At 36.1% G+C, this 27,070-nt stretch overlaps 1 protein-coding gene across 3 annotated transcripts in view; it reads left to right on the top strand.

The window, feature by feature from the left end:
* The window catches only part of NEK7 (NIMA related kinase 7), a 165,750-nt gene that overhangs the window by 74,662 nt on the left and 64,018 nt on the right, over nucleotides 1–27,070 (top strand). For all 3 annotated transcript variants that reach the window (XM_019028382.4, XM_055378634.2, XM_063709790.1), the window contains 2 exons: nucleotides 724–808; nucleotides 21,315–21,455. In XM_019028382.4, coding sequence (XP_018883927.1) covers nucleotides 752–808; nucleotides 21,315–21,455 — 198 coding nt within the window. In that variant the 5' untranslated portion in view covers nucleotides 724–751. The remainder of the gene's footprint in view (nucleotides 1–723; nucleotides 809–21,314; nucleotides 21,456–27,070) is intronic.

Genomic DNA, 27,070 nt, shown 5'->3' with positions numbered 1-27,070 from the left:
AGGGAAGCTAGTTTTTTGAGTCTTAGATTTTGGTCATAAAATAATATTTATAGAGAACCTAGAAACATGTGGTGTTGAGTAGAATCAGTGCAAATGTAGTTCCTGGAGTGTAAGGACTGTGTGTCATTAAATATTTCAATTTTTGAGTCTTGTGGCGATGCCTGGCATGCAATTACCTTCAGCCTATGTATACTGAATTAATGTATGAAATGCTTTATAATTACAAAGTATGCATATAAGAGTAGACACTCATATGAGGACTGGCCTTTTAAGTTTAAATTAAAAAAATCACAGTAAGCAGTTGGATAAAAGAAAGTACTAACATTTTTAGACTATAAAGATAAGGTGCATTTTAGGGATGTAAAACATTGAGCGTAATTTTAGGGAGCTTACTCTGTTACTTAGCTTCTCATAGTGGCAGGGTAGAGGAAAGTATCTTTGATCTAAAAGGCAGAATGCAGAAGAAGGAATTTCATCTCAGGAAACAGGATTTTCTAAGCAAATAATGCTTTTGGAGAAGTGGAAATGGTTGAGACAGTGAATATTTGTGGGAGCTAACTAGAGCTTGGATTTAGCAAATGGCAAAAGAGTGTGGTATATCTCAGTGAATTTTTGAAGCATCAGGTAAATCTCTAGCATTTGAATGCATGTGTCAGGTGTATGATGAATGATGTGAATTGGTAATGATTACATTATTTAAATTTCAACTTTACATTTTTGCAGAGTTCTAAAGTTCCTGTTGCTTCAGACAATGGATGAGCAATCACAAGGAATGCAAGGGCCGCCCGTTCCTCAGTTCCAACCACAGGTAATTTATCCTAATTAAGATGGGCAGAAGTATATATAATCTATGTTAAATATTGTAAGAAAGTAGTACATTTACAGTTCCTTTAGGAAATAAAGTAGCACAAAAGTGCTAATTTTGAATTTCCAGGTTTTAATCAGCATTGTTTTTTTTTGCTTTGTTTTTCAGTTTTGTTTATGGCTTTTGGTATAATTGTTTTAGGTGTAATTAGTATACTTTTTAGGTATAATTATTTATGTGTAATATATTATTTATTTTAATTGATACAGTACAATAGCACATATTTTTGGGGTGCAGTTTGCCATTTTGATAGAAATATTTATTTTAAAATATTGTTTGATAATGCTTAGTTCCCATTTACAAACATGAAAACAAAAAGGCAGCTTTAGCTTTTAACTTTATTTGAATGACCTGTAAGCTCTGAGCGTTAGTATTAGGTTTAGGGAAGGAAGAGGAAAAAAAAAAAAAAAGGTGAGACTGTGCCTAAGCTTGGGAGTGCCAGTACATTTTGTACCTGCCCCTGCTTTAGTGAGCTGATCTTGCCTTGCCCACAGCTGCCTTCCATGATGGTTACTTTTCTCTCCCTCTCACTTGTAGTGTATTTCTCCTGTGATATATTTGCTTGTTTCTTGTATTTAATAACATAAAATGAAGTAAAAAAATCTTTTAGTAAAAAATGTACACATATTCATTATTTAGCATCCTGCATTCAATGTGAATACTTGTCATAAAGCTAATGTGTAATGACATGTTTAAAATAACAGTTGCCACCCCATGTCAGGGCAATACCTCATTTTTATTGCTGTTGTTCCTGAAGACTATATTTCTCAGCTTGGTGTTTGAGGCATTCTACAATATGTCTCATGTATACTCTGCTAACCTTGTCCCAATTTTGTTTGGAAGGTATTTCTGAAAACATGCCTTTGGGCAACTGATACGTGTTCTTTCACAAGAGTTCTGTAGTCAAATAGGTTTGAGAGACTTGGGGAAAACAGTGACTTTGTGGCAGTACTTCCTCAGAGCCTTTCCTACACTAGTGTGCATTGTGAATGAATTTCAAAGAGTGGTATAGGCTGTAGTGTTTTCCAAACTTATTTGTCTATGGGATCCTTTTTTTTTTTTTTTTTTTAGTGCATCTATTGACTTCTCACAGAAGCACTGTTTAGAGAATAACCGTCTACAAAAAACGATCTTTTCTGCTTGTATGACTTTGCTGATTTTGTACCCTCCATCTTCCCCTCCAATTTTCTAAATCCTGCCCATCCTTTAAGGACCAGCAACAAAGCTGTCTCTACCATAAAGCTTTGTCTGATCCTCTGAAAGCAGTCTTTCCTTGGAAATGTGGTGGTATCTTCTTTGCATCTCTCTTCTGGTATTTCTGATACTTTGGTGTCATTTTTATCTCTCTTATTTATAAGGTTAAAATCTCCTTGAGGGAAAGGACTGTGTCTTATTTACCTTGGATGCCCTCTGGTACTTCAATTTCTCACCTGTAGCAGGGGCTCAATAAGAATATGTAATTGAAACCAACCAGGGACTCAATGAAATGAGTCCTTTACTTAATTGCACTATTACATTGCTTTTCTTTGTTATACCTGTCTGAATTGTCTATATTGAGTAAAAAGACCCTTTAGCTTAAAGTAAGGCCAATATTTTGATTTCAAGAAGATTGTTTTTTTTTTAAAGTCCCCATATATATTTATGTTATGATCATAAATTATCAAGATTATAATAAACAAACATATCTATTAAACATAGAACTCTTAGGACTCATTTTACACACATACACAAACATTATTGTTTCATATTATTTCCAGCAAAGGCAATAAAAGAACACTTCTAAAAACTAGGTAGTTCATGTTATGATTTTGAGATTCACAGTTTTAAACAACCTTGTGTTTCAAAGAGGAAAAAAAGTAAGCACTTTCATTTTTGCCTGCTACTGACTCACCAACCAGGAAAGGTCGGAGTGGCAGTAGGAGGGAAAAATAAAAGTGATTGTTTTCCTGTGAGACACTGGGCTGCCCCACAGTATAAATTTCAAAATTATAGCAGCGATTCTGCATTTCTTTTCACACTGTTCCTTTCGTTTATGCCTCCTGCTGCTGCTCCTGTGTGAGTGGACTTCTTTCCCAATTGGAAACAGGCAAGTGTCGTCCCAGGTTCTAGCTGGCTTGTGGCAGGTGGGGGAAGGGAGAAGGATTTTTTTTCCCCTCCTCTCTGCATTCACACTGATGGTGTGAGACAGTGAAAGAAAGATTACCTGACAAGAGCTTATAGGCATTATTGCTTATTAAGTCTTTGAAAAACGTTACTGCTCTCAGTAGCATTATTTTAGAAGACTGGGAAAGGACAGCCTCTGCTCAGCTTTGACAACCTTTTTTTTGTTTTGTTCCACACCACTGGCCTGAATAATGGGGATGATATGGCAACATCTGGTTAGCCCAGTGACTTCTTTCACTTTTGTAATAGAAGTCTGGGCATAAACAGAAAACTAAGGATGTCAAGTTTCTGAGTGTCAAATACCAATTCCCTGTTATAATGATAAGTGATGTATATTCTTGGCATATCCATTCTTTTTCTTGTTTCAGAATGAATACTCTCACCCCATAATGTATAATATGTGGTCTCATTTTTGGTACAGTATAAGTTCCTTTTGTTTTGTTTTAGAATGTGAGATTTATGTTTCTTTATTAATGTATTTTGAAATTTTTTCTATCAGCTCCACTCCTTCCCACCCTCCCTTCTTTTCCCCCTTTCTTCCTTTCTTGATTCTTTCCACTAACATCTAGAAGGTACTGAAAGGATATTTTGACTAGATTCTTGTTCTGTATATTTTCATTGCCTTTGGACTCTTGTTTTTGGAACAGTGGATTTAGCTTTTTAAAAATAAAAATAAAAATTCAAACTGTATAAAAGATGGTGGTTGGGAAATAGTAAAATTTTTACTCTTTACTATAAGACTAATTTTAAACAATGGAAGTTTATAATTAACATTTTTGAGTATTTTGATTTATGGTTATTGGGTGAAGATGGCTATGGTAGAGTCACATTTTTTTCCAAAAAGTTAATTATAAACCAATTATAATCAGAGTACAATTTTAAGAATTTTTGCGAGTTATTAGAAGGAGGATTAATTTTCATTGTGATATGATCAGAGGCCTAGGTTATTTTTTTTTTTTAATTTGAAGATAGTGTAATATTTTGGCTACTTATGAAAGAGAAAAGACATGTCACTCAGATCTGTGGGTAGAAAAAACAGATATTCCTTATTCTTACAGTGTGGAAAGTATGAAAATCTTATCTTGGAGTCTTGCAACTTAACCAGTAAGGTAGACTGACCATTCCTTTAAGCTTCATGGCAGTTCAGACTGTAATCCATTTACTATTTTGCATCTCTGTGGAGTGACTGTGGAGGGATGAAATAAAGTTTACCTTGAGTAGCATGTTCAGGGTAGTAATCAGGGTTCATTGTAGGCCAGCCAGAAAGGATCCCTCTCTATTGAGTGGGTATGAATTTTAGACTTGATAACTATATTACCTTCTTTTTTCTCTAGCTTATCTTCTGGAGTTACTTTCTTTGTGAAATAAGTGTCATTTAATTTGTTTCTTTTGATAAACTGATTTTGCCAAGGTGTTTGTCATAGGCATTGAGTAGAGTGCTTCTGTTTTTGGAAGTCTACAGAAATTTAGATGTTACATTCTCCTAGTAACAGTTTCCTTCATTGAATAACTTTATTGATGGTACAGAAAGAGCAGTAGCTTTTTTGAGGAAAGAAGACTCTTGCTATAGGTTAAATTTATGGCCATGAAACTCAAAGCCTAATGCTGCTCAGCAATCATCCTTAGCGCATCCACTCCCTACTTTCCTGGCTCCAAAGTCTCCCACTTTATATCTTTTCTGTCCTCAAACCCATAACATGTCCTTTCCTCATCCTAGCTCTAAGCTGATGCCCTTGCTCCTATTTTACTGAAGAAACTGAAGCAGTCAGAAGAGAACCTCCACAGACTCCTACCATAGTTATCCTCCTCCCAGAATCTGTATTCACTTCATCTGCCTTTTCTGTTGTTACCAGATGAACTATCCACACTGCTCTCAAAGGCCAACCCTCCCATGTGCACCCCCTCTACTGGGTCCGTGCTACTATGCTATTATTTCTCCCATCTAAACAACAAAATGAAACAAAAGAAAACCCCTTAAACAGTCTAAGTTACTCTTCCTTCGAGTTGTTAACCTATTTCTCCGCTCCCTTTTATAGCAAAGTTCCCAGAAAGGTTTTTCTGTAATTCAGTCTCCCATTTCTCCTTTCTCTCTAAAATCTACTCTAATTAAGCTCTCTACCACACTGTGCCACCTAAGCTGCTCCTGTCAAGTTACAGTTACCTCTCCTGCTCCATCCGGTCCAGTTTTCAGGCCTCATTTTACTTAGCAGCTGCATTTGATAGAGTTGATTATGCTGTCTTCTTTGAAACCTATTCTTCACTTGGCTTCCAGGAATCTTATTCTCTTGTCTTAATGGTCCCTCTATTGATTTCTTCTCACCTTCTGAGAAGGTGACACTTAACAGTGGAGTGCCCCAAGGCTCAGTTCCTTAGACCTGTTTTCTATCTGTATCCCTTACTTAGTGTTCTCTTCCAGTCTCATGATTCTATGCTGGTGACTCTTTGTATCTCAACCTGGACCTCTGCCCCGAATTCCAAACTCATGTATCCATTTGCCTACTTGGCATCAACTTTTCATGTTTCATCCCTAATGCTGCCCAAACTGAATTCTAAATATTTCCCTCCAGACTGACAACCCACCATCTTCTCCTTCTCAGTGGCAAGTCTATCCTTCCAGTTGCTGAGGTTAAAACTCTTAGAGCCATTCCTAACTTCCTCCTATTTCTCTGGTCTCATATTTAATGTTAGCAGATACCAGAGGCCGAATCTTTAAAATATATTTAGAATTTGAGCACTTCTTTTCTTCTCCACTGCTGCTACTCTGAAGTTACTTAATCTTTCACCTATTTTATTGCAGTATCTTCCTAATTGATCTCTTTGCTTTCATCCTCGCTCCTTTCCCCTTTAATCTATTCCCAACACAGCAATATTTCAGTCAGTCACGTCTGTTTAAAGCCTTTCAGTAGTTTCCCATTGGCTTGCTCATTCATATTCTTCAAGTATATATTTTAATATCACCTTCTCGATCACTCAGTGAAAATGGAATCTTCCCACTCACACAGTATGTCAACCCTGCAATATTTTTCTCCATAGAATGTATCACCTTATTACTTTTTGTTCATTGTTTTTCTTCTCTTAGGGTATAAGCTCTCTCCCTAGTCCCAGAGTGGTACACATAGTAGGCATTCAATAAATATTTGTTGAGTGAATACAAACTTGGTTTCAAATCAACCTGTCCACTTTCTTTATGAGCCCTGCTTTTAAAATGAACATGAAAATACATAAATATCTTCAGAATTTGTCTTTCATTATGCATGTAACCACCTACATTCTCCCTTTCTTACTGAAGTTTTAATTTTTCCCCACCTCCTTGCTTCAGCTGGAACACACTTCTCCCCCCCCAGGACACTGCTTCCCCTGTAACCCTCTCAAGTGGAGGCTACTTATTCTCCCTTGCCCACATACATAGGATCAGGAGGTCGGAACCACAAACTTCTCCATCCACAATGCCTCTTCTAGAACACTACTTCTCCTTTTTCAGAGGGGCAAGGGGCGGGGTGGGGTGAGGAACCACAGCTTTGAGGCTTATTCCATTCAACTAAAGGACTTATACCTTCCTTATTGCAGTCATCTTCTGACCTCCTCATTACCTCTCACGTGAATTGAAAATTTAACCCCTGACTCACTCTCTTGCCACCTTCATTCTGGACAGTAGTACTGCTGCTACCATCAGTGTTTACTGATTATTGTGCTCTTAAAATGTACCTACCCCATTACCCCATGCTTACCATTTCAGATAACATTGCCTCATTTAATCCTAACATAAACCATATAAGGCATTATTTTTTACACATTACAAATGAGGAGACTGAGGCTCTGACTAATTAACTAACTTGTCCATGGTCACATAGCTAGTAAGTAGTGAAGCTGGGATTTGACCCAGGTCTGTTTGACTCCAAGCCAATTAGTTTTTAGCTTTCACAGAGAAATCTCAAACATTCCTTGAACAGTCTTATCTCCTCAATTACTGACTCTTGATATTCTTATAGGTACCTCATACTTATAGTTTTCAAGATGAAATTTATCATATTCTGTTCAAGGTTACACTTTTGCTTGTGGTTAGTACTTATCTAGAGTTGCCCAACCTAGAAACAAGGGAGTCTTATACTCATGTTTAGGCATTTTCAGTGTTCTCTTGATTTTGCCGCTTAAGTAGCTGTTGAATCTGCGAATTCCCTATGTCCTGGCTCTAACTCCTCTAGTTTAGAATATTGTCATTTGATGCCTAGATTATTGCAGCAGCTTTGTAACTGGTCTTCTTTCCTCTCATTTTACCATTTCTAGTTCATTCTCTACATTGCAGCAAGAGTTGTCTTTCTAAAGTGTACATTTTATTATATTCCTCGCCTTATTTCTTCTGAATTCTTATTACTTTTAAGATGAATTTTACATTGCTTTATATAACTTCAGAGATCTTTATCATCTGTTCTCCTTTGATTCCTCTAGCTGCATTTTGTGCCATTTTGAATTTTGGACTCAGATTCAGCCATTTCTTGATTATAACCATGCTTTTTTTTTCATCTCCAAGGTGGTAATGTGATGGATTTAGGTGATATTCAAGGAGATTCAGTCAATAATGAGACATAATGAACATACAGAATCATTACAATATATATTGCCTATAAAAGTGGTTTTATGACAGAGATCCTAAGAAAAATATTTTAGTAACAGAAATATATACTTTGGAAGACAATAATGAGATTACTTTGAGAAACATTATATGGGTGACTATACTAGCATGCTTCTAATAATATGCTTTGTGAGTATTGTTTACTTTTGTATATCATATTTTATATCAGTGAATACTAGATAAAGGGTAATCAGCAAATGTTTTTTGAATGGATAATCTCTAACTGAAGGTTAATTTCTACTTTTTCCACTAAATATTGATTAGTTAACTGTACAGTCCCGAGTCACCTAACATCAGGGATTCATTCTGAGAACTGCATTGTCAGGCAAGTTCTTTGTTTTGCAAACACCATAGAGTGCACTTCCACAAACCTCGACAGGATAGCCTACTACACACCTAGGCTATATTGTACAGTCTGTTGCTCCTAGTCTACAAAGCTGCATAGTGTGTTACTATACTGGAGGCAGTTGTAACACAATGATAAGTATTTATGTACCTAATCATATCTAAACCTAGAAAAAGTACAGTAAAAATATGGTTTTATAATCTTATGGCCAGACATTTCTATACTGCCTGGTGTTGGCTGAAATGTCATTAGATGGCGCATGAATGTATTATTCTTATACTATGTAGATTTCAGTTATTCTAGAGTTATTTTAGAAAATGACTGTGTGACAATATTGAATACTAAGAAAACTGTCAAATTGGGAATGACTTCAAAATATTTAAAGTGCGTTTGAGTTGTCTTTAAATTTAGATTCATCACACTTACATACTTACGAGTGAGAGTACCTCATATTTTAAGGGAAATCCTTGCGAAATTTACATGATTTTTGAAAAGAATGAGAACACAGTAAGAATTCTCTTGCCTGCTGCTCTCTTGGAAATTTCTATTTGAACAGTCTGTTCAGAGCGATGGGGCAAAGATGAGGATGAGGCTGATTAATCAAAATAGTCTTCCGTCTTCCAACTTTATTTGAAACAGTTTAAGACAGAGTGAGACTCCGTCTCAAAAAAAAAAAGAAATATGCTTTAATAACCACAATGATGAAATCATTGTTTTTTTGAAGGTGAATTTGATATTTGGAAATATCGTAAAATTCTTTAGACCCAAGTGTTTACTTGGTTTTGAGTAAAGTACATAGTCTTGGTATTCTTTTTTTGACCAAAATGAGATATATTCTTAAACCAATAATTTTTTTGTTGTTGTTGTTGAGACGGAGTCCTGCTCTGTCACCTAGGCTGGAGTGCAAGTGCAGTGGCACGGTCTCAGCTCACTGCAACCTTTGCCACCTGGGTTTAAGCGATTCTCCTGCCTCAGCCTCCTGAGTAGCTGGGATTACAGGTGTGTGCCACACACCTGGCTAATTTTTGTATTTTTAGTACAGATGGGTTTTCAGCATCTTGACCAGGCTGGTCTTGAACTCCTAACCTTGTGATCCACCCGCCTTGGCCTCCCAAAGCACTGGGATTACAGGCGTGAACCACCACTCCCGGCCAAGACCAATAATTTTTATACAATTCACATGCTATCTCTGATTACCATTCTAAAGAAGGAGTTTCAGACATGTTTTCAGTAGTGGAAGCCTTCCTGGTGTAAAACCATAGCCTCCCATGGTAGCTGTTTTGAAGAGCAATGTTGAATGCATACATTCTAATCTGTTTGTTAGAGGTCAGTGGTATTTACATTTAGGATACCTGTATATTTTGTCTTCCTTTATATTGTTACTATGTGAATATTACGATCTTGTCATATGATTCTTATGTTTCACATAGCTTTCTCACTAAATATTCATAAAACAAACACAAATTTCAAAATTTGATAAGTTTTTCTTGTCACATTCATATAGAATACATTTAATCATGTCTTCTTTTCCTTTAGTAAATTTCATTCAGTGTTGGGGCACAAGTAAATAGAGGAGGAGGAGTTTCTAGTAGAGTTATGATAGGTGTCCCTTAGGGGGTCAGGGGAGTACCTGGAATTAATGTAATTTTAGAACCAATAAATGGAATGATAAATCAGATTACCTGGAGTGAGTGAGCAAAAATTAGAAAAGAATGCTGAGGATGATACCCTGTGGTGTACCAGCATTTATGGAGAGGAATATATAGCGGACCTGGAAGGAAGCAGAAGGACATAGCTTAGCATGGTAGGTTAGAGCATGAGCTCTGAAGTCATATTGGCTGGGATCAGTTCTTAGTCCCTCACTTCCTAGCTGTGTGATGGAGGGGAAGTTGTTTAGCATCTGTAAACCTCAGTTTTCTTATTAGTAAATGAGATGAATCAAGTTTTTAACCTCATAAAGTTGATATGGAGCTTTCAGTATGATGCTTGGCACATAGTTAGCATTCATTAAATGTTAGCAAAAATGATGATGATGACTGCAATGACAACATGCTGCCAATAATTGTCTTGGCCCACATTTCTCTACCCATTGTTTTCTTCCATATCATATCATTTATTACATCTTTATTACCTACTTCTGCCTAGATGGCTTCTCCTTTAGCCTTGTTTTTTACCAGTAAATGGCAGCACTATTCATCTGTGTGCTTCAGCCAAAAATCTCAATCATCCTTGATTTCTCTCTCTCCCTCACTCCTCATATTCAATTAATTGACAAGTTTTTGACTCCATCTCAAATTATATTCTTATTACATCTACTGTCCTCATCTCTCTAACTCCTCAGGCCACACCTACTACCTCCTGTCCAGTCTCCCTGCTTCCATTCTTGCTCTACTCATCCTCCTTCCCAGTTCTCCATGCAGCATCATGAGTTATTTTTGTAAAATGTGTGTCAGAACACAGTATGGTGCTACCTTGCTGAAAACCCAGACCCCCTTACTCCTTACTCTTGCTGTCAAAGTGTAATATGATTTTCTCAGTGCTTACCTCTTTTTCTTTCTTTTTCTTTTTTCTTTTTTTTTTTTTTTTTTGAGATAAGGTCTCACTCTGATACCCAGGCTGAAATGCAGTGACGTGATCTCAGCTCACTTTTTTTTGAGACAGAGATTCGCTCTGTTGCCCAGGCTGGAGTGCAGTGGCTCACTGCAAGCTCCACCTTCCGGGTTCAGGCCATTCTCCTGCCTCAGCCTCCCGAGTGGCTGGGACCACAGGCGTGCGCTACTACACCCTGCTAATTTTTTTGTATTTTTAGTAGAGACGGGGTTTCACCGTGTTACCCAGGATGGTCTCGATCTCTTGACCTCGTGATCCACCCGCCTCGGCCCCACAAAGTGCTGGGATTACAGGCGTGAGCCACCGTACCTGGCCAATCTCAGCTCACTTTTTGTAGTTTATTTTTAGTTTTTATATTTTTAATTTTTTTTGTATTTAATTTTTTTTTTTTTTAAGTAGAGATGGGTTTTTGCCATGTGCCATGTTTTCCAGGGTGGTCTTGAACTTCCGAGCTCAAGTGATTCGCCTGCCTTGGCCTCCCAAAGTGCTGGGAGTGTAGGCATGAGCCAGCCACCTCGCCAGACTGCTCTGTGCTTACCTCTTCAACCTCATTTCTAACCATCGTCTCCCTTGCTCACCGTACTCCAGCCACAGTGTCCTTTATGCTGGTCCTTGAACACATCGAGTTCATTTCTTCCTTAAGACATTTTCTCCAGATGTTTTTCTCTGCTATGGCTTCTTTCCTTTCTTTTCATTTTTTAGTCTCTGTGTAAATGTTACATCCTCAGCAAGATCATCCCTAAATTAACCAACCTAAAATAACTATCCACTGGTTTTCTGTCACGTTCTCTATCACATCACTTACTTTGTTTTTCTGCATAGTGCTTCAGTATGCAGAATAAATATTAGATATTATTATGTATTTGTTTATTGCCTGTTTAGTGTCTTTGTGCTATATCCTCCCCCAGTAATATTTGTGGAATAAATGAATACATTTTTAACAACTGCTTTTTACTCTCTATCTCTGTCTTTCAGCAAAAGGCTTTTTCTCTCCATATTTAACTTTGCCAGGTGTAGCTGGTAGTGCTCATAGGGAAGTAGGGGAGATGGGAGTATCTTTGACGTTAATTAATTATCTTGCTCATGATAACATAGGAGAGATAATCAGTATTTTTGGTTACATCATTTGGATGTAGTAATTATTATGCTGGTAATATAACTAATGATAATTAAATGCTACAAATGCCAGGGTCTTATAAATGTTTAATTAGATAACTGCTTATATTTGGTCACTCATTTTTCTTACACAATAGTAAAATTTCCTCCTTTGATAAAAGGCCGGTTTTAATGATTAATGGCATATTGTCTAAACTGATGTAAGTCTCTGACACTTACGAAACTTTAGGAATAGGTTACATTTGACATTTGACATAGTTAAAAAATTTAGAGAGATAATTTTTCAAATAGGAAGAAACACGAATAATTAGGTCTTGGTGGCACATATGGTGTTTTTTTGTTTATTTGCCTTTTTTGGTTTCCAGTGAAGTCTGTAGAAAATATGACAGGAGGTCTATAGAATACATGATAGAAAGGATATTCTGGTTTGTGTAATTTGTAGGTGGGTAACACCTTTTTAAAGATAAAAGATAATAGCATGAGCTTTATTGCTAAATAAAATTTGAAAGATATTTTAAAGTTTTGTTTTAAATTTTGGAGAAATCCAACAATATTAATATAAAATGTAAGGTAGTTTATTTAATTAAGTGGCACAGGAAAATCACCAGTAAGAGATGAATTTTCAATAACAATGAAAACCTTATTAATGGTGTTAATTACTGTAATTAATACTGGCTTGTATATTAAATCATTGATAACAATACCTCAAGGAATCATCAGTACATAATTTTCTCTCTGGGGAGACTATTGAGTTCATGCTGTGACTCTTCTAATTTCCCCAGAGAGGATTATCATCATAATGTTATCCTGAATTATCTTATTGCTCAGTAAGTGTCCTTGCCTTCAAATTTAAAGCAAATTAAGAAATTAATTTAGTCCTGGGAAGTTATTGTTTAAGGAGTCTGCACCTGTGAAAATATGAACCAGTGGCAAACAGAAGGAATTTTATTTTCAAATGAAAAGTATCTATGTGAAGGAAGCTCAGTAAACACAGACCGATATGTAGAAGTTAATCCCAATTAGTTAGTAAGATCTCGTGTTAATGTGATTAGAGTGTATTCACATCAAAAAAATGTTTGTTAATAAGAACCCAGAACAGTATACTGATTCTCTACTAGATTCTACTTAGAGCTTGTAGATAATTATAGTCATGCCCTTTGTATTTTGGGCCTTTTACATTCATTTAGTTCTTTCGAATACATTCACTGAGTTAGTATTTATTCTCTACTTCATGGCATTTTGATAAAAAGCTGAAAAAAAAAACCCACTTTGGTCTCTACCTTTGAGAAACTCAGTGTGTCTGGAAGGAGAAATGTATATACATAATTGACCCTGGAACAACAAGAGAGTAGTTTGTGCAGCTGAAAACCTGTATATAACTTTTGACTCCCTAAAAGCTTAACTATAAATAGCCTACTGTTGACTAGAAGCCTTACTGATAACAGAAAGTCAATTAACACATGCTTTGTATGTTTTGTGTATTATATAATGTATTCTTACAATAAAATAAACTACAGAGAAGGAAATGTTAATAAGAAAATCATAAGGAAGAAAAATGATATTTAATATTCATTAAGTGGAAAGTAGATCTTCATCTTTATCCTCATTGTCTTTGCATTGGGTAGGCAGAGGAGAAGGAGAAAGAGAAGGAGTTTCTTGCTGTCTCATGGAAGGGAGAAGTAGAAGAAAATCTACATATAAGTGCATCTGCACAGTTCAAACTTGTATTGTTCAAGAGTCAGTTATATAAACGAGTAATTAAAAGCCTGTGTGATCCAGGACCCAACATGGTGCCTGCATTTGTATGCCTCTTTATAGAGTTGAATGACTACTGTCAATTGCTACAGAAACAGAGGTAGAAGCCAGTAAAGCTGCCTGAGCGAGCTGAAGATGATTCCTTAGAAGAGCTGACATGGAACTGAATCCCAAAGATGAGCTGTGGTTTGCTGGGTATGAAAAAGGAAGTTATTCAGAAGGCATGGGAATAAGCAAGTGCAATGCCATGGGCATGAGGCCAAAGTTCACAGTGCACTTGGGAAATACATGGTGCAGCTGATGGAGGGGGCCATAGCGAGGTGCAAAATTGACTTGAAAAGCCTTCTGTCATAGATAAGGCATCATTATCCTCATTTGATAGTGGAAGAAACAAAGTGGGTTTTTACTTCCATAAAAGTTGAAGGTCCTCTAAGTGACTCACCTCAAATCTAAAAGCCATTTTGTGCAGCTTAGAAAAAAAAGAACCTGGGTCATTAAGGAACTTCAAGAAACTGAGACTCAGTTTACACTCCAAATTAAGAACAGCAAAACTTCAGTTTAAGTGATTTTATTTGGTTTATATTTCATATTGATTTGAATCTCAGTATTTTGCTGAGTTATTTTATTCCCAGTAACTTAAAACATACGGGACATAGAACATCATTCAACAAAGAGAATATAGCTATTTCCTAAAAATAGTTCTTTACTTGAGTGGGAACCCATTTGATGATACCATTTTTTATTTAAAGCACCTAATGTAATGCTACCTGCAGTGGAATGTAACTCAGCAAAATGAAGTATGGCATTGAAAACAATATACTATAATCGCTACCGAAGTATATAGATATATTACCTGCCTGATGATCTCCTAAAGGAGACCTCCTCTTATACAAGCTTATTTTTATACAAATTGCAGTGTGGCAAAGAGACCCAAGGGTAGTTGGAGATGTGCAGCTATGCTCCTTCTCATGTCAGCTCTCCACATCTACACTGGGTGACAGGACATGGGAGCAGATGAGACAAGCTGTCACTCACCCACACTGCCCTTTGAAGAAAGGCCATGGGGGGAAAAAGGTGCCGCAAATGGGCTGTGAAGTTTACATACACTGCCCACTGTTAAACAGATTACGTCTAATGAAGTGTCTAATGCTCAGGCCATATCAACCTAATCCTTGGTGGCAGTTCATCCCTCAGCTGCCAAAAAACACCGCCCTCTGGCCCTCTTTCGCCACTCTGGCGGCCAAGCACAGGGAGGTGCCCAGTCTTAATAAACCAAAACAGTGTGTGATCTGACATGCAAATGTAGGTCATTGCATATGTAAATGTGTGATTACAAACCTGCATGCCAAAACACATTAGTAAGACTTTGCTCTCAGCATGCGGTTGTCACACTGCCTTAGCAGTTCACGCTAATATTTGTCAAGTTATTGTGCAGACAGAAGATGGAATTCCCAGTCAAATTTAAAGTATCTGAATTGTTTGATAGTGTTCCTAATGATGAAGCTGTATTTTGCTGTTGAGATTGACAAATCTTCATTAAGTGAAAGAATGGTCTCCGTGTGTGGGAGAAGGATTTATACTTATTAGATGACACAGACTATTCCAGTGCGTCAATATAAACAATTCTTAGGAAATCATAGACAATTTAAAACATGTTTCCTTTTTAAACAAAACCTTTATTTAAAGTTAAAAACGTAAAAAATTGCCAAATATCCATTGGCTATATCTGAGAAGGGGTACTTTGTGAGTTTCTTTGTTACATATATATCATTTTGTCACATTGACACTTAATTGTAAATTCAATGGCTATGAAAAGAAATCCATTTACAAATGAACATCATGGCAAGTTATCTCCCTTTATTTGATAATTTTATTTTCATTCTATGTTTCTTGTTGTGGAATACTTTTTCATCTTCATTTTAAACATGTTTCTATTCCATTTTTGTCTTTGTTTTTTTTTTTTTTTAGTCAAAAGACTTAACGTTGAAAATATCTGTGGATCATCATGTAGGGTCCCATAATGTTGGGTCATACATAAGGTGACTTTGCTTAATAACCTGGCAGTGTGGCATAGGCTATACTTGGGAATCAACTAGATATTCACTTGGTTTGATGACATCTACATTATGGGATTGGTGAGAGAAGTGAATTTGATGGCATTTAAAGTCCTGATATACAGTGCCTGTTAAGTTGTGGGGACGAAAATGGGACCTTCTATCATTGTTGTAGTAATTATAACAATTATCTTATGGTCCTATACTTATGAAATGAATTTGAGAAATTTGAAAAATTTCTTGTACTCTGGTTATTTTGCATATTTTAAAGGAAGCATGATCTTTTTCTTGACAGTATTTTGGACTTCTAGAAGAAGAAAACAATGTACAATAACAAAGTATTACTTCTTTTTTTTAAGAGAAAACATTGGGTTTGAATTATAGCAACTCTTTGGCAGAATTTTACAGTTAGATATAGTGAATTTTACATGATAGATGTAGTAAAATTAAAAGATAAAATGTACTAAGGGTTAATGCAAAGTGTTGCCCGTATATCAAAATAGCCTTTCTGTGTAAGTCTAGGATATGGGGTCATCAGCCTTATCAAAGGTTTCTTTGAAGGACTAAGAGTTTAAGCTGAATGTAATGTGCTCATGAACCAGTGCCATTTTTGCATTAATAGGTCTTTAATATTCAGTTTCATTAGCGGGTGCACTAGCCTGGCCCCACAAGAATGTCATGTTTGGCTTGGAGAGTACAGAGGGGGTGTGAGGAGAATGGTAAAAGGCACGGAAGAGTGTGCTCATCAGTACTCCAGGAATCTTGAAAAGGCTCAGGCATGCCTAGCCGAAAAAGAGAAGATACAAGGGCATGTGATAGTTTTAAATAGGCTTTTTTTGTTATATTTTAAACAGCTAGAGATGCTAAAATGAATGCCATCAGGAATGTAAAAGGTGATATTCCAACTTTAGCAATAGACAGTGTCTGACTGTAGTAGATGTTCAGGTAGTGTTTACCCCATAACTGAAGATTGAATGAATAAGTCCATGAACAAAAAGTGAATAAAAGAACTAGGACAATCAGTAAAATTTATAACCTGAATTTAGTCTCAAAATAGGGATGGCCACTGTGCCCCTGCCCCCAATATCTTATAATTATTTCTCTCATAGCACAGTGAAGAGCCTCTTCTATGTATTTGGGTAAGCCATTTGAGAGCAGAAAGCATATCTCATTCATCTCTATTTCCCTAGCAGCCAGCATAGTGCCTGGCACATGGTAAATATCAAAAAATGCTATTTAATGATGTGGTAGTAAACTTCTTGCCACTGGACATATTATTTGCAGAAGTTAAATAACTGTCAGGAAGTTAACAAGTGTTTCATGCATTAGTTGACAGTTTGGACTAAATGATTATGTATTTTTGTAAGGTCCATTTCAACTCAAAGATCTTTTCAAAAGAAAAGAAATACCAGAGAAATACTAGATTGGGTGGGACAAGTTTATATTCTGTGAACTAAAGACAAGTTATAAGGAGTTCTTTTCGTGTGTGTGTGGGTTCTGCAATTGCTTTTATTTTATTTTATTTTATTATTATTATACTTTAAGTTTTAGGGTACATGTGCACAATGTGCAGGTTAGTTACATATGTATACATGTGCCATGCTGGTGTGCTGCACCCATTAATACGTCATTTAGCATTAGGTATATCTCCTAAAGCTATCCCTCCCCCCTCCCCCCTCCCCCCACCCCACAACAGTCCCCAGAGTGTGATGTTCCCCTTCCTGTGTCCATGTGTTCTCACTGTTCAGTTCCCACCTATGAGTGAGAATATGCGGTGTTTGGTTTTTTGTTCTTGCGATAGTTTACTGAGAATGATGATTTCCAGTTTCATCCATGTCCCTACAAAGGACATGAACTCATCATTTTTTATGGCTGCATAGTATTCCATGGCGTATATGTGCCACATTTTCTTAATCCAGTCTATCATTGTTGGACATTTGGGTTGGTTCCAAGTCTTTGCTGTTGGGAATAGTGCCGCAATAAACATATGTGTGCATGTGTCTTTATAGCAGCATGATTTATAGTCCTTTGGGTATATACCCAGTAATGGGATGGCTGGGTCAAATGGTATTTCTAGTTCTAGATCCCTGAGGAATCGCCACACTGACTTCCACAATGGTTGAACTAGTTTACAGTCCCACCAACAGTGTAAAAGTGTTCCTATTTCTCCACATCCTCTCCAGCACCTGTTGTTTCTTTTTTTATGGTTGCCATTCTAACTGGTGTGAGATGGTATCTCATTGTGGTTTTGATTTGCGTTTCTCTGATGGCCAGTGATGGTGAGCATTTTTTCATGTGTTTTTTGGCTGCATAAATGTCTTCTTTTGAGAAGTGTCTGTTCATGTCCTTCACCCACTTTTTGATGGGGTTGTTTGTTTTTTTCTTGTAAATTTGTTTGAGTTCATTGTAGATTCTGGATATTAGCCTTTGTCAGATGAGTAGGTTGCGAAAATTTTCTCCCATTTTGTAGGTTGCCTGTTCACTCTGATGGTAGTTTCTTTTGCTATGCAGAATCTCTTCAGTTTAATTAGATCCCATTTGTCAATTTTGGCTTTTGTTGCCATTGCTTTTGGTGTTTTAGACATGAAGTCCTTGCCCATGCCTATGTCCTGAATGGTATTGCCTAGGTTTTCTTCTAGGGTTTTTATGGTTTCAGGTCTAACGTTTAAGTCTTTAATCCATCTTGAATTAATTTTTGTATAAGGTGTAAGGAAGGGATCCAGTTTCAGCTTTCTATATATGGCTAGCCAGTTTTCCCAGCACCATTTATTAAATAGGGAATGCTTTCCCCATTGCTTGTTTTTCTCAGGTTTGTCAAAGATCAGATAGTTGTAGATATGCGGCATTATTTCTGAGGGCTCTGTTCTGTTCCATTGATCTATATCTCTGTTTTGGTACCAGTACCATGCTGTTTTGGTTACTGTAGCCTTGTAGTGTAGTTTGAAGTCAGGTAGCGTGATGCCTCCAGCTTTGTTTTTTTGGTTTAGGATTGACTTGGCGATGCAGGCTCTTTTTTGGTTCCATATGAACTTGAAAGTAGTTTTTTCCAATTCTGTGAAGAAAGTCATTGGTAGCTTGATGGGGATGGCATTGAATCTATAGATTACCTTGGGCAGTATGGCCATTTTCACGATATTGATTCTTCCTACCCATGAGCATGGAATGTTCTTCCATTTGTTTGTATCCTCTTTTATTTCCTTGAGCAGTGGTTTGTAGTTCTCCTTGAAGAGGTCCTTCACATCCCTTGTAAGTTGGATTCCTAGGTATTTTATTCTCTTTGAAGCAATTGTGAATGGGAGTTCACTCATGATTTGGCTCTCTGTTTGTCTGTTATTGGTGTATAAGAATGCTTGTGATTTTTGTACATTGATTTTGTATCCTGAGACTTTGCTGAAGTTGCTTATCAGCTTAAGGAGATTTTGGGCTGAGACAGTGGGGTTTTCTAGATATATAATCATGTCATCTGCAAACAGGGACAATTTGACTTCCTCTTTTCCTAATTGAATACCCTTTATTTCCTTCTCCTGCCTAATTGCCCTGGCCAGAACTTCCAACACTATGTTGAATAGGAGTGGTGAGAGAGGGCATCCCTGTCTTGTGCCCATTTTCAAAGGGAATGCTTCCAGTTTTTGCCCATTCAATATGATATTGGCTGTGGGTTTGTCATAGATAGCTGTTATTATTTTGAGATATGTCCCATCAATACCTAATTTATTGAGAGTTTTTAGCATGAAGGGTTGTTGAATTTTGTCAAAGGCCTTTTCTGCATCTATTGAGATAATCATGTGGTTTTTGTCTTTGGTTCTGTTTATATGCTGGATTACATTGATTGATTTGCGTATATTGAACCAGCCTTGCATCCCAGGGATGAAGCCCACTTGATCATGGTGGATAAGCTTTTTGATGTGCTGTTGGATTCAGTTTGCCTGTATTTTATTGAGGATTTTTGCATCAATGTTCATCAGGGATATTGGTCTAAAATTCTCTTTTTTCGCTGTGTCTCTGCCCGGCTTTGGTATCAGGATGATGCTGGCCTCATAAAATGAGTTAGGGAGGATTCCCTCTTTTTCTATTGATTGGAATAGTTTCAGAAGGAATGGTACCAGTTCCTCCTTGTACCTCTGGTACAATTCGGCTGTGAATCCATCTGGTCCTGGACTCTTTTTGGTTGGTAAGCTATTGATTATTGCCACAATTTCACAGCTGTTATTGGTTTATTTAGAGATTCAACTTCTTCCTGGTTTAGTCTTGGGAGGGTGTATGTGTCAAGGAATTTATCCATTTCTTCTAGATTTTCTAGTTTATTTGCAGAGAGGTGTTTGTAGTATTCTCTGATGGTAGTTTGTATTTCTGTGGGATCGGTGGTGATATCCCCTTTATCATTTTTTATTGCATCTATTTGATTCTTCTCTCTTTTTTTCTTTATTAGTCTTGCTAGCAGTCTATCAATTTTGTTGATCCTTTCAAAAAACCAGCTCCTGGATTCATTAATTTTTTGAAGGGTTTTTTGTGTCTCTATTTCCTTCAGTTCTGCTCTGATTTTAGTTATTTGTTGCCTTCTGCTAGCTTTTGAATGTGTTTGCTCTTGCTTTTCTAGTTCTTTTAATTGTGATGTTAGGGTGTCAGTTTTGGATCTTTCCTGGTTTCTCTTGTGGGCATTTAGTGCTGTAAATTTCCCTCTACACACTGCTTTGAATGCGTCCCAGAGATTCTGGTACGTTGTGTCTTTGTTCTCGTTGGTTTCAAAGAACATCTTTATTTCTGCCTTCATTTCGTTATGTATCCAGTAGTCATTCAGGAGCGGGTTGTTCAGTTTCCACGTAGTTGAGCGGTTTTGAGTGAGGTTCTTAATTCTGAGTTCTAGTTTGATTGCACTGTGGTCTGAGAGACAGTTTGTTATAATTTCTGATCTTTTACATTTGTTGAGGAGAGCTTTACTTCCACCTATGTGGTCAATTTTGGAATAGGTGTGGTGTGGTGCTGAAAAAAATGTATATTCTGTTGATTTGGGTTGGAGAGTTCTGTAGATGTCTATTAGGTCTGCTTGGTGCAGAGCTGAGTTCAATTCCTGGGTATCCTTTGCAAGGAGTTCTTATCTAAAAGTTCAAACTCTTCATCCGTATGTTGTATCCTTCTTCCTTAATTAACTTTCTTTTTAGGCTTTCCTATCTCACATACTCTCTCTCTCTCTATATATATAGTATACATATATACACATATATGTATGTTTATATATTTATTAAAACATGTATGTTTTATATATTTATTAAAACATGTATATGTAGGTTTTATATATTTATTAAAACATATATGTATGTTTATATATTTATTAAAACATATATGTATGTTTATATATTTATTAAAACATATATGTATGTTTATATATTTATTAAAACATATGTATGTATGTTTATATATTTATTAAAACATGTATGTATGTTTTATATATTTATTAAAACACATATATATGTATGCCTTATATATTTATTAAAACACATATATATATATATGTATGTTTTAATGTATTCCTTGTTTATTCCCCTCACTAGAATGTAAGTTCCTCAGGTACAGAGATTATTGTCTCTCTAGTCTGCTACTGTATCGTCAGTGTGTAGGACAGTGCCTGGCATAAGTTCAGTAAATATTTGTTGTTGAGTGAATGGAGGTCTGCAAACTTACCCTATGTGTCACCTACATATATGAAAATGATCAGTGATTGTGTGTATTGCGTGTATATTGTGTGATTGAAAATTTTTCTGACATTTTTAATTACAGAAGGCCTTACGACCGGATATGGGCTATAATACATTAGCCAACTTTCGAATAGAAAAGAAAATTGGTCGCGGACAATTTAGTGAAGTTTATAGAGCAGCCTGTCTCTTGGATGGAGTACCAGTAGCTTTAAAAAAAGTGCAGGTAAGATGACTTTAATTATATAAATCAATGTAAAATTATACTATGTGAATTATAGATGAGAAAAGTATATCCTGAATGATTGGGTACTGATAGCCTTAAGTTGAGAATGCTGGGAAAGAATGAACGTTGTATTTTAAAAGCCAGAATCAAGTGTAGTATGGAGTGGAAATATTAGTTTTAACACTATTTCTAGGCTTTAAAAATTTAGCTCGTATTGAACCTCAAAAAGCTTTCACAACTCTAGATTTTAAGAGGCAGATTTGAGTCATCACCATTACTTCTACCTGGACATTTAACTAGATGTTGAATACTCACTGAAGTTCTACAGCTATAGGCACTGTAGTCAGAAACTAGAGTCACAAAATGTACTGCCCGAAGTTAGTAAATGGCAGTTAAACTATACCAGCAAAAAAATGAAAGGAAAATGAAGTGAATTTTATTTACTTGGAAATAAAAATGAGGCAGATAAAATTAGAACATTGATACCTAACTTTAAAATCTCTTATTGTATTTGTGTCATTCTGGAATCACATTTGCTCTCTAATCCAGACCCTTTTCTGTCTTTTCGAATTCACTTATCTTGCTCCAGCTCCTCTTTCCAAGTCCTGCCCTAACCCTGGAGTTGCAGTCCCACTGAGCTACCCTGGAATGCTCACTTGCCAGAGCTCTGAATGTTTCACTTGCCCTAATGAGGTCCTCTGGCCTAGAAAGTACTTGTCTTTCTGCCTTCCAGTGTGTATGACATCAAACAGTAAATCACACAGTGAATCATACACTTTTACTTCCCTTTTTCAATTATGGTAATAGTTATTCTTCACCTGTGCTACAGCCTATTTTGCTTTGCAACTCTTTTATCTTTTTTCTGCAGAGACCTGTGAAATCTAAATGTCTTTTTTTTTTAAACTTCTTAAGATGATTAGTATACTTGTGACAGCCAATATAGAGATGAACAGTTTTAATTTACATTTAAAAATGAAACTAATGATTTATAAAAGGTTTTATCTGGTATATGTGTTAGATGTAAACAATAGTAGAGATACCCGCATATCCACAAGGCAGCTTAAGAAATAAACATTAAAAATATTTTCGACATGTATGTGCCACTCCCTTCCCTCAGAGATAACCATATCCTGAATGTAATGTTTATCATTCCTTTGTTTTTCTTTATTGTTTTTCCTACATTGGTATGAATTTCTAAAATAGTCTATTGTTTACTTTTGCATTTTTTTAAACTTTACATAAACGAAGCATGTTTTATATATGTATTACACGCACACACACACACAGCTTGCTTTTTTCACATAGCATCGTGTTTGAGCAATTAGTCCGTGTTGGTGCATGTGCTGTAGTTTATCCTTTTTGCTACTGTATAATATTCACTTGTTCTTGTTGATTGCTGTTTAAGTTGTTTAGTTATTTGCTATTACAAACAATGCTTCTCTGATATTCTCATGTCTTTCCTAGTGTACACATTCAAGAATTTCTCTCTTGTTTGTGCTTAAGAGTGGAAATGACTGCATCCCACAGGGGATGCATGTGTACTGCAAGTTAATGCCAAGTTGCTTTCCAAAGTTGCACTGGTGTAAGTTTTCGCCAGCAGCATATAAGAATTGCAGTCTTCTCTGTTTTACTATGCCACTCAGAGCTTAAGAAAACACAATATGGGTTGTAGTTATTAGTGTTTATGAAAGAGATTACTTTTGGAATGATTATTCCCTTACAAAAGAACTCTGATTCATTTTTTAAATGGATTAAATTTCTGCTATGATCTCTGAGCACCCAGGGAAATAAAAAAGAAACTAGTGGTATTATTCCTGCCCTCCAGGGGAACAAGAGTCTATCTAGAACAATTTAATGTTAAACCCTGTGGCATGGGTTCCTGATTTAAATAAGAGTTCACAGAATGGAGATGTCAATTTGAGCTGTTGGAATTGGTAGAATTGGAACTTAAGCCAGGCTATAAATATGAGCCCAGATTGTGGTGAGCATTGGAGCTAGACAGAGGAATTTGAACCGTAGGCAATCAAGGATGCATTGTGGACTCTCGAGTAACAATCTTCAAAATCCATTATTTTCAAAGTAAAATTACAAGCTCAACATACAGAATAGAGTGGAGAGAACATAGCTGCCAATCTGCCACAGATTGTCAAGATGGGAGGTTGGATGGATTGAGATCCATTTGGAGGTCTCTGGGGACTCTTGGGTCCCTTCTCTGATTCTGAGTGTGGAAAACAGGGCTCAATTCTGTCTCTAGTGATTATATTTTACATTGCAGAACCTTCTCATTAGAAACAGAAAGAAAGAAGGGAAGAAAGAAAGAATGGAGGAAGGGGTGGAGGGAGGAAGAAAAAAGCTCTTGCTGCATTTTTCTATTGATTGGGAATTTGAATAAGTGTGAATTAATTTGCACAATTGTATTTCCATTCAGTATTAATTGGATATTACCCTCTAGCTGCCTCTGTTTTACGCTGTGATAAACGTCAAATTACTGTAGGAAGTTAAAGTTTATTCTTTTGGATTATCCCATTCCTTTCTGCTTTAGTGTTGATATTGTGACATCTAGTTTAAACCTAATTTCTTCATAGAAGACAGAAATGATATTGTGAAGATATTCTTACCTTATTTATTAGGGAGCAACGCCTTAAACCTTTGTAAGGAGAAATATATTTGCATTTTAGACATATTGATTCTTGTGACATATTACACTTGTGCTGAACAGGAAAACCCATGGTTCTTTATTTTTAAAAAGTCATCTCTGCAGCTTAAAATACAAAATTTTATAATATTGCTGACCAATGCTTTTCCTTTTTGAAGAATGCTAACCTAACTCTTTAAAAAAACCCTAAAGAATTAAATATTGAATTTCCTCATGCAACTTGTTATGTTAAGGCCATATTGCTTGTCTCAAGAACTGTATTACTGTTCCCAGGTCCACTAGACTCCTTCTTGAATACTTTGGTTGAGTTCATAAGCTAAAGTATTGGTTTTATCATTCATTTCTCTGCTTACAAATTTTTAATGAGATACCATCCAGAATCCTCAGCTTAGTTTTTAAGGCCCTTCCCTACTTTGTGCCATTCCATTTAGTTCACTGATTCGGACTATTAACAAAGGATGTGTTCAGCTCTGGCCATTTTCCTGCAGGTTTGCCTGTTACCTGTATGGGAAAGAAGAGTGTGTGTGCTAAATGCATGTTACTTCTTGGAAATCATAAAGGGATCTGAGAGCCTACAGTATATGGCAACATTAACCAATCTTTTTGAAAATTTACCTGTATCCCATCATGGTTCATTTGCAAAAAAATAGGATGGTACCTTAACTAATAAAACAATTTTGAAATTCTCTGTACCAACTTTGCTTTTCTGTCTCTCTTGCCTCCTTTTTCAGTGCTTCCCTTCCTGCTGATCATTGAATTCATTCCTCCAGTATTTATTGACCACCTAGTGTTTATTGGTCAGTGTCTAAGGCTTTAGGAAGATTAAGATAAACATAATGAGACTCATGGGATTCTAGTGGGGGTACAACAAAGACACCTCTAACATAATGAGATAGGCACTGTGATAGGAGCAGCCTTGAAGAGAACAGGTGTGAGGAGGAGCTTAGGGAAGAGGCTTCACAGAGTTTGTGAGCTGGGTCTCAAAACTTACGTTCTTTATGTTGGAAGATTATCAAAAACTTCTTTTGATCTGGTATATGCAATCTCTATTTTATTATATTTTGCTCATTGATTAGAGCTATAGGATTGAAGTTGGTTTTTATTTCATCAGTCTGACATAGTGTTACAGTAGTGTGAATTTTGGGTCTCACTGTTTCTTAATTCTTTGACCATTGTTACTCTCATTTTTAAATAATACGTGAGGTATTTTGATCCTTTGTTCGTTAATGCTTAATTTCTCTTTGCTTACTCTTAACTATATTTCTAGATAACACTATTTTAGTGTGTGGCAGCCATTGTCGGTGAGATTTTTTTTAGGAAGAAAAGCTAAAATAATACTTTATGTATTTATACAAATAAACATAAAGTGATAATATTGTTCAGATTTACCTTTTGATTCAGGTGATCTCAAAAAGTCTTCCCCAAAGTATTCTTTGATATTGAATGCTTACTTTTTATTTACTTATGTTTGTTAGTTGCTTTAAAGTATTTTTCAAACAAATAACTTTTTAATTTCTATTAATAAGTTACTTTTTATCATGTTAAGTTTAGATTCTGCATGTATGCATATAATTAGAAATTAGGATTATATATGATCAGAAATTTGTGGACAATGATAGCATTTCCATAATACATAGACTGATTTTAATATATTCATAACCTCTGTGGCTCTGCCTTCAATCTCTTTTTCAGTGTTCATTGTGATTAATAAATTTATCTTGCAGCTTTTATGAACTTCATTTAATCTCTATAGACTTCCTTTCAGATTTCCAATTGTTATTTGAATAAATGAAAACTAAGCATTTGTAAGAATAATTCATAAATGACATTTAAAAGATACAGAACAATTTGGTAAATTAATGTTAGTTTTTACTTGTCAAGGCTTTTATCTTTAAAATTAAAGCTTTTTAATTTTAATTACTTGTACTTGCAATCTTAAGCATTTGGAAGCAGATAAGAAACAAAATTTCCAGTTTTATGGATTGTTTAACATTTTGGGGTTAAACTACTATATGGCAGACAATGTACTTGACAATAGGGACACAATAGTGGGACACAATAATTAAATCCAACATTTTTGTGTGGAAAATAGACAATAAATCAAATAATTATAGCAAAAAATAAATAATTATAGCCAAAAAGGAAATGACCATGCTGTGGTATTAGAGACAAACTAGAGGAGGAGAGCATTTTAGATAGAGTGTGCAGCAAAGGCCTCTCTGAGGATGTGAAATTTAAGCGTAGGTGGAGGATAAGGAGTCAGTCATCTGAAGGGTAGTGACAGGAAGGTTCTGGCTGTAGAGCCGGGCACGGTGACTCACGCCTGTAATCCCAGCATTTTGGGAGGCCAAGGCGGGCAGATGACGAAGTCAAGAGATCAAGACCATCCTGGCCAACATGGTGAAACCCTGTCTCTACTAAAAATACAAAAATTAGCTGGGTGTGGTGGCACACGCCTGTAGTCCCAGCTACCTGGGAGGCTGAGGCAGGAGAATCGCTTGAACCCGGGAGGTGGAGGTTACAGTGAGCCAAGATCACGCCACTGCACTCCAGCCTGGAGACAAAGCAAGACTCTCTCAAAAAAGAAAAACAACAACAACAACAAAAACTTGCTTAGTATATATTTTTAAGTACTTTGTTTTCTGCATTTTAAATGGTCTTTCTTCTAACAATTTGACATATGCCTTTTTAAGGGGATATTTCTGTTAAGTTACTAGAAGGATTTCATTTCCTTTTAAAGAAATCTAGTGTTAACCTTTTCAGTTTCATTAGCTATGAGTAATTTTGGCAAAATTTTAAGATGACAAAAGAAAACCTTTAAAATGATTCAGAGAATACCAAGAATTTATCAGTCATTACTTGCCTAACCACAACTCATCCCTTGCTCTTACCAAGTATAAAATGAGTTTAAAAACCTGAAGAAACTTTGGTGGAGCTGAATGAAAATGATGCCTCCTAA

Source organism: Gorilla gorilla, chromosome 1 (genome assembly GCF_029281585.2).
Source record: "Gorilla gorilla gorilla isolate KB3781 chromosome 1, NHGRI_mGorGor1-v2.1_pri, whole genome shotgun sequence".
Lineage (NCBI taxonomy): Eukaryota > Metazoa > Chordata > Mammalia > Primates > Hominidae > Gorilla > Gorilla gorilla.
This window is presented reverse-complemented; position numbering and strand designations above follow the sequence as displayed.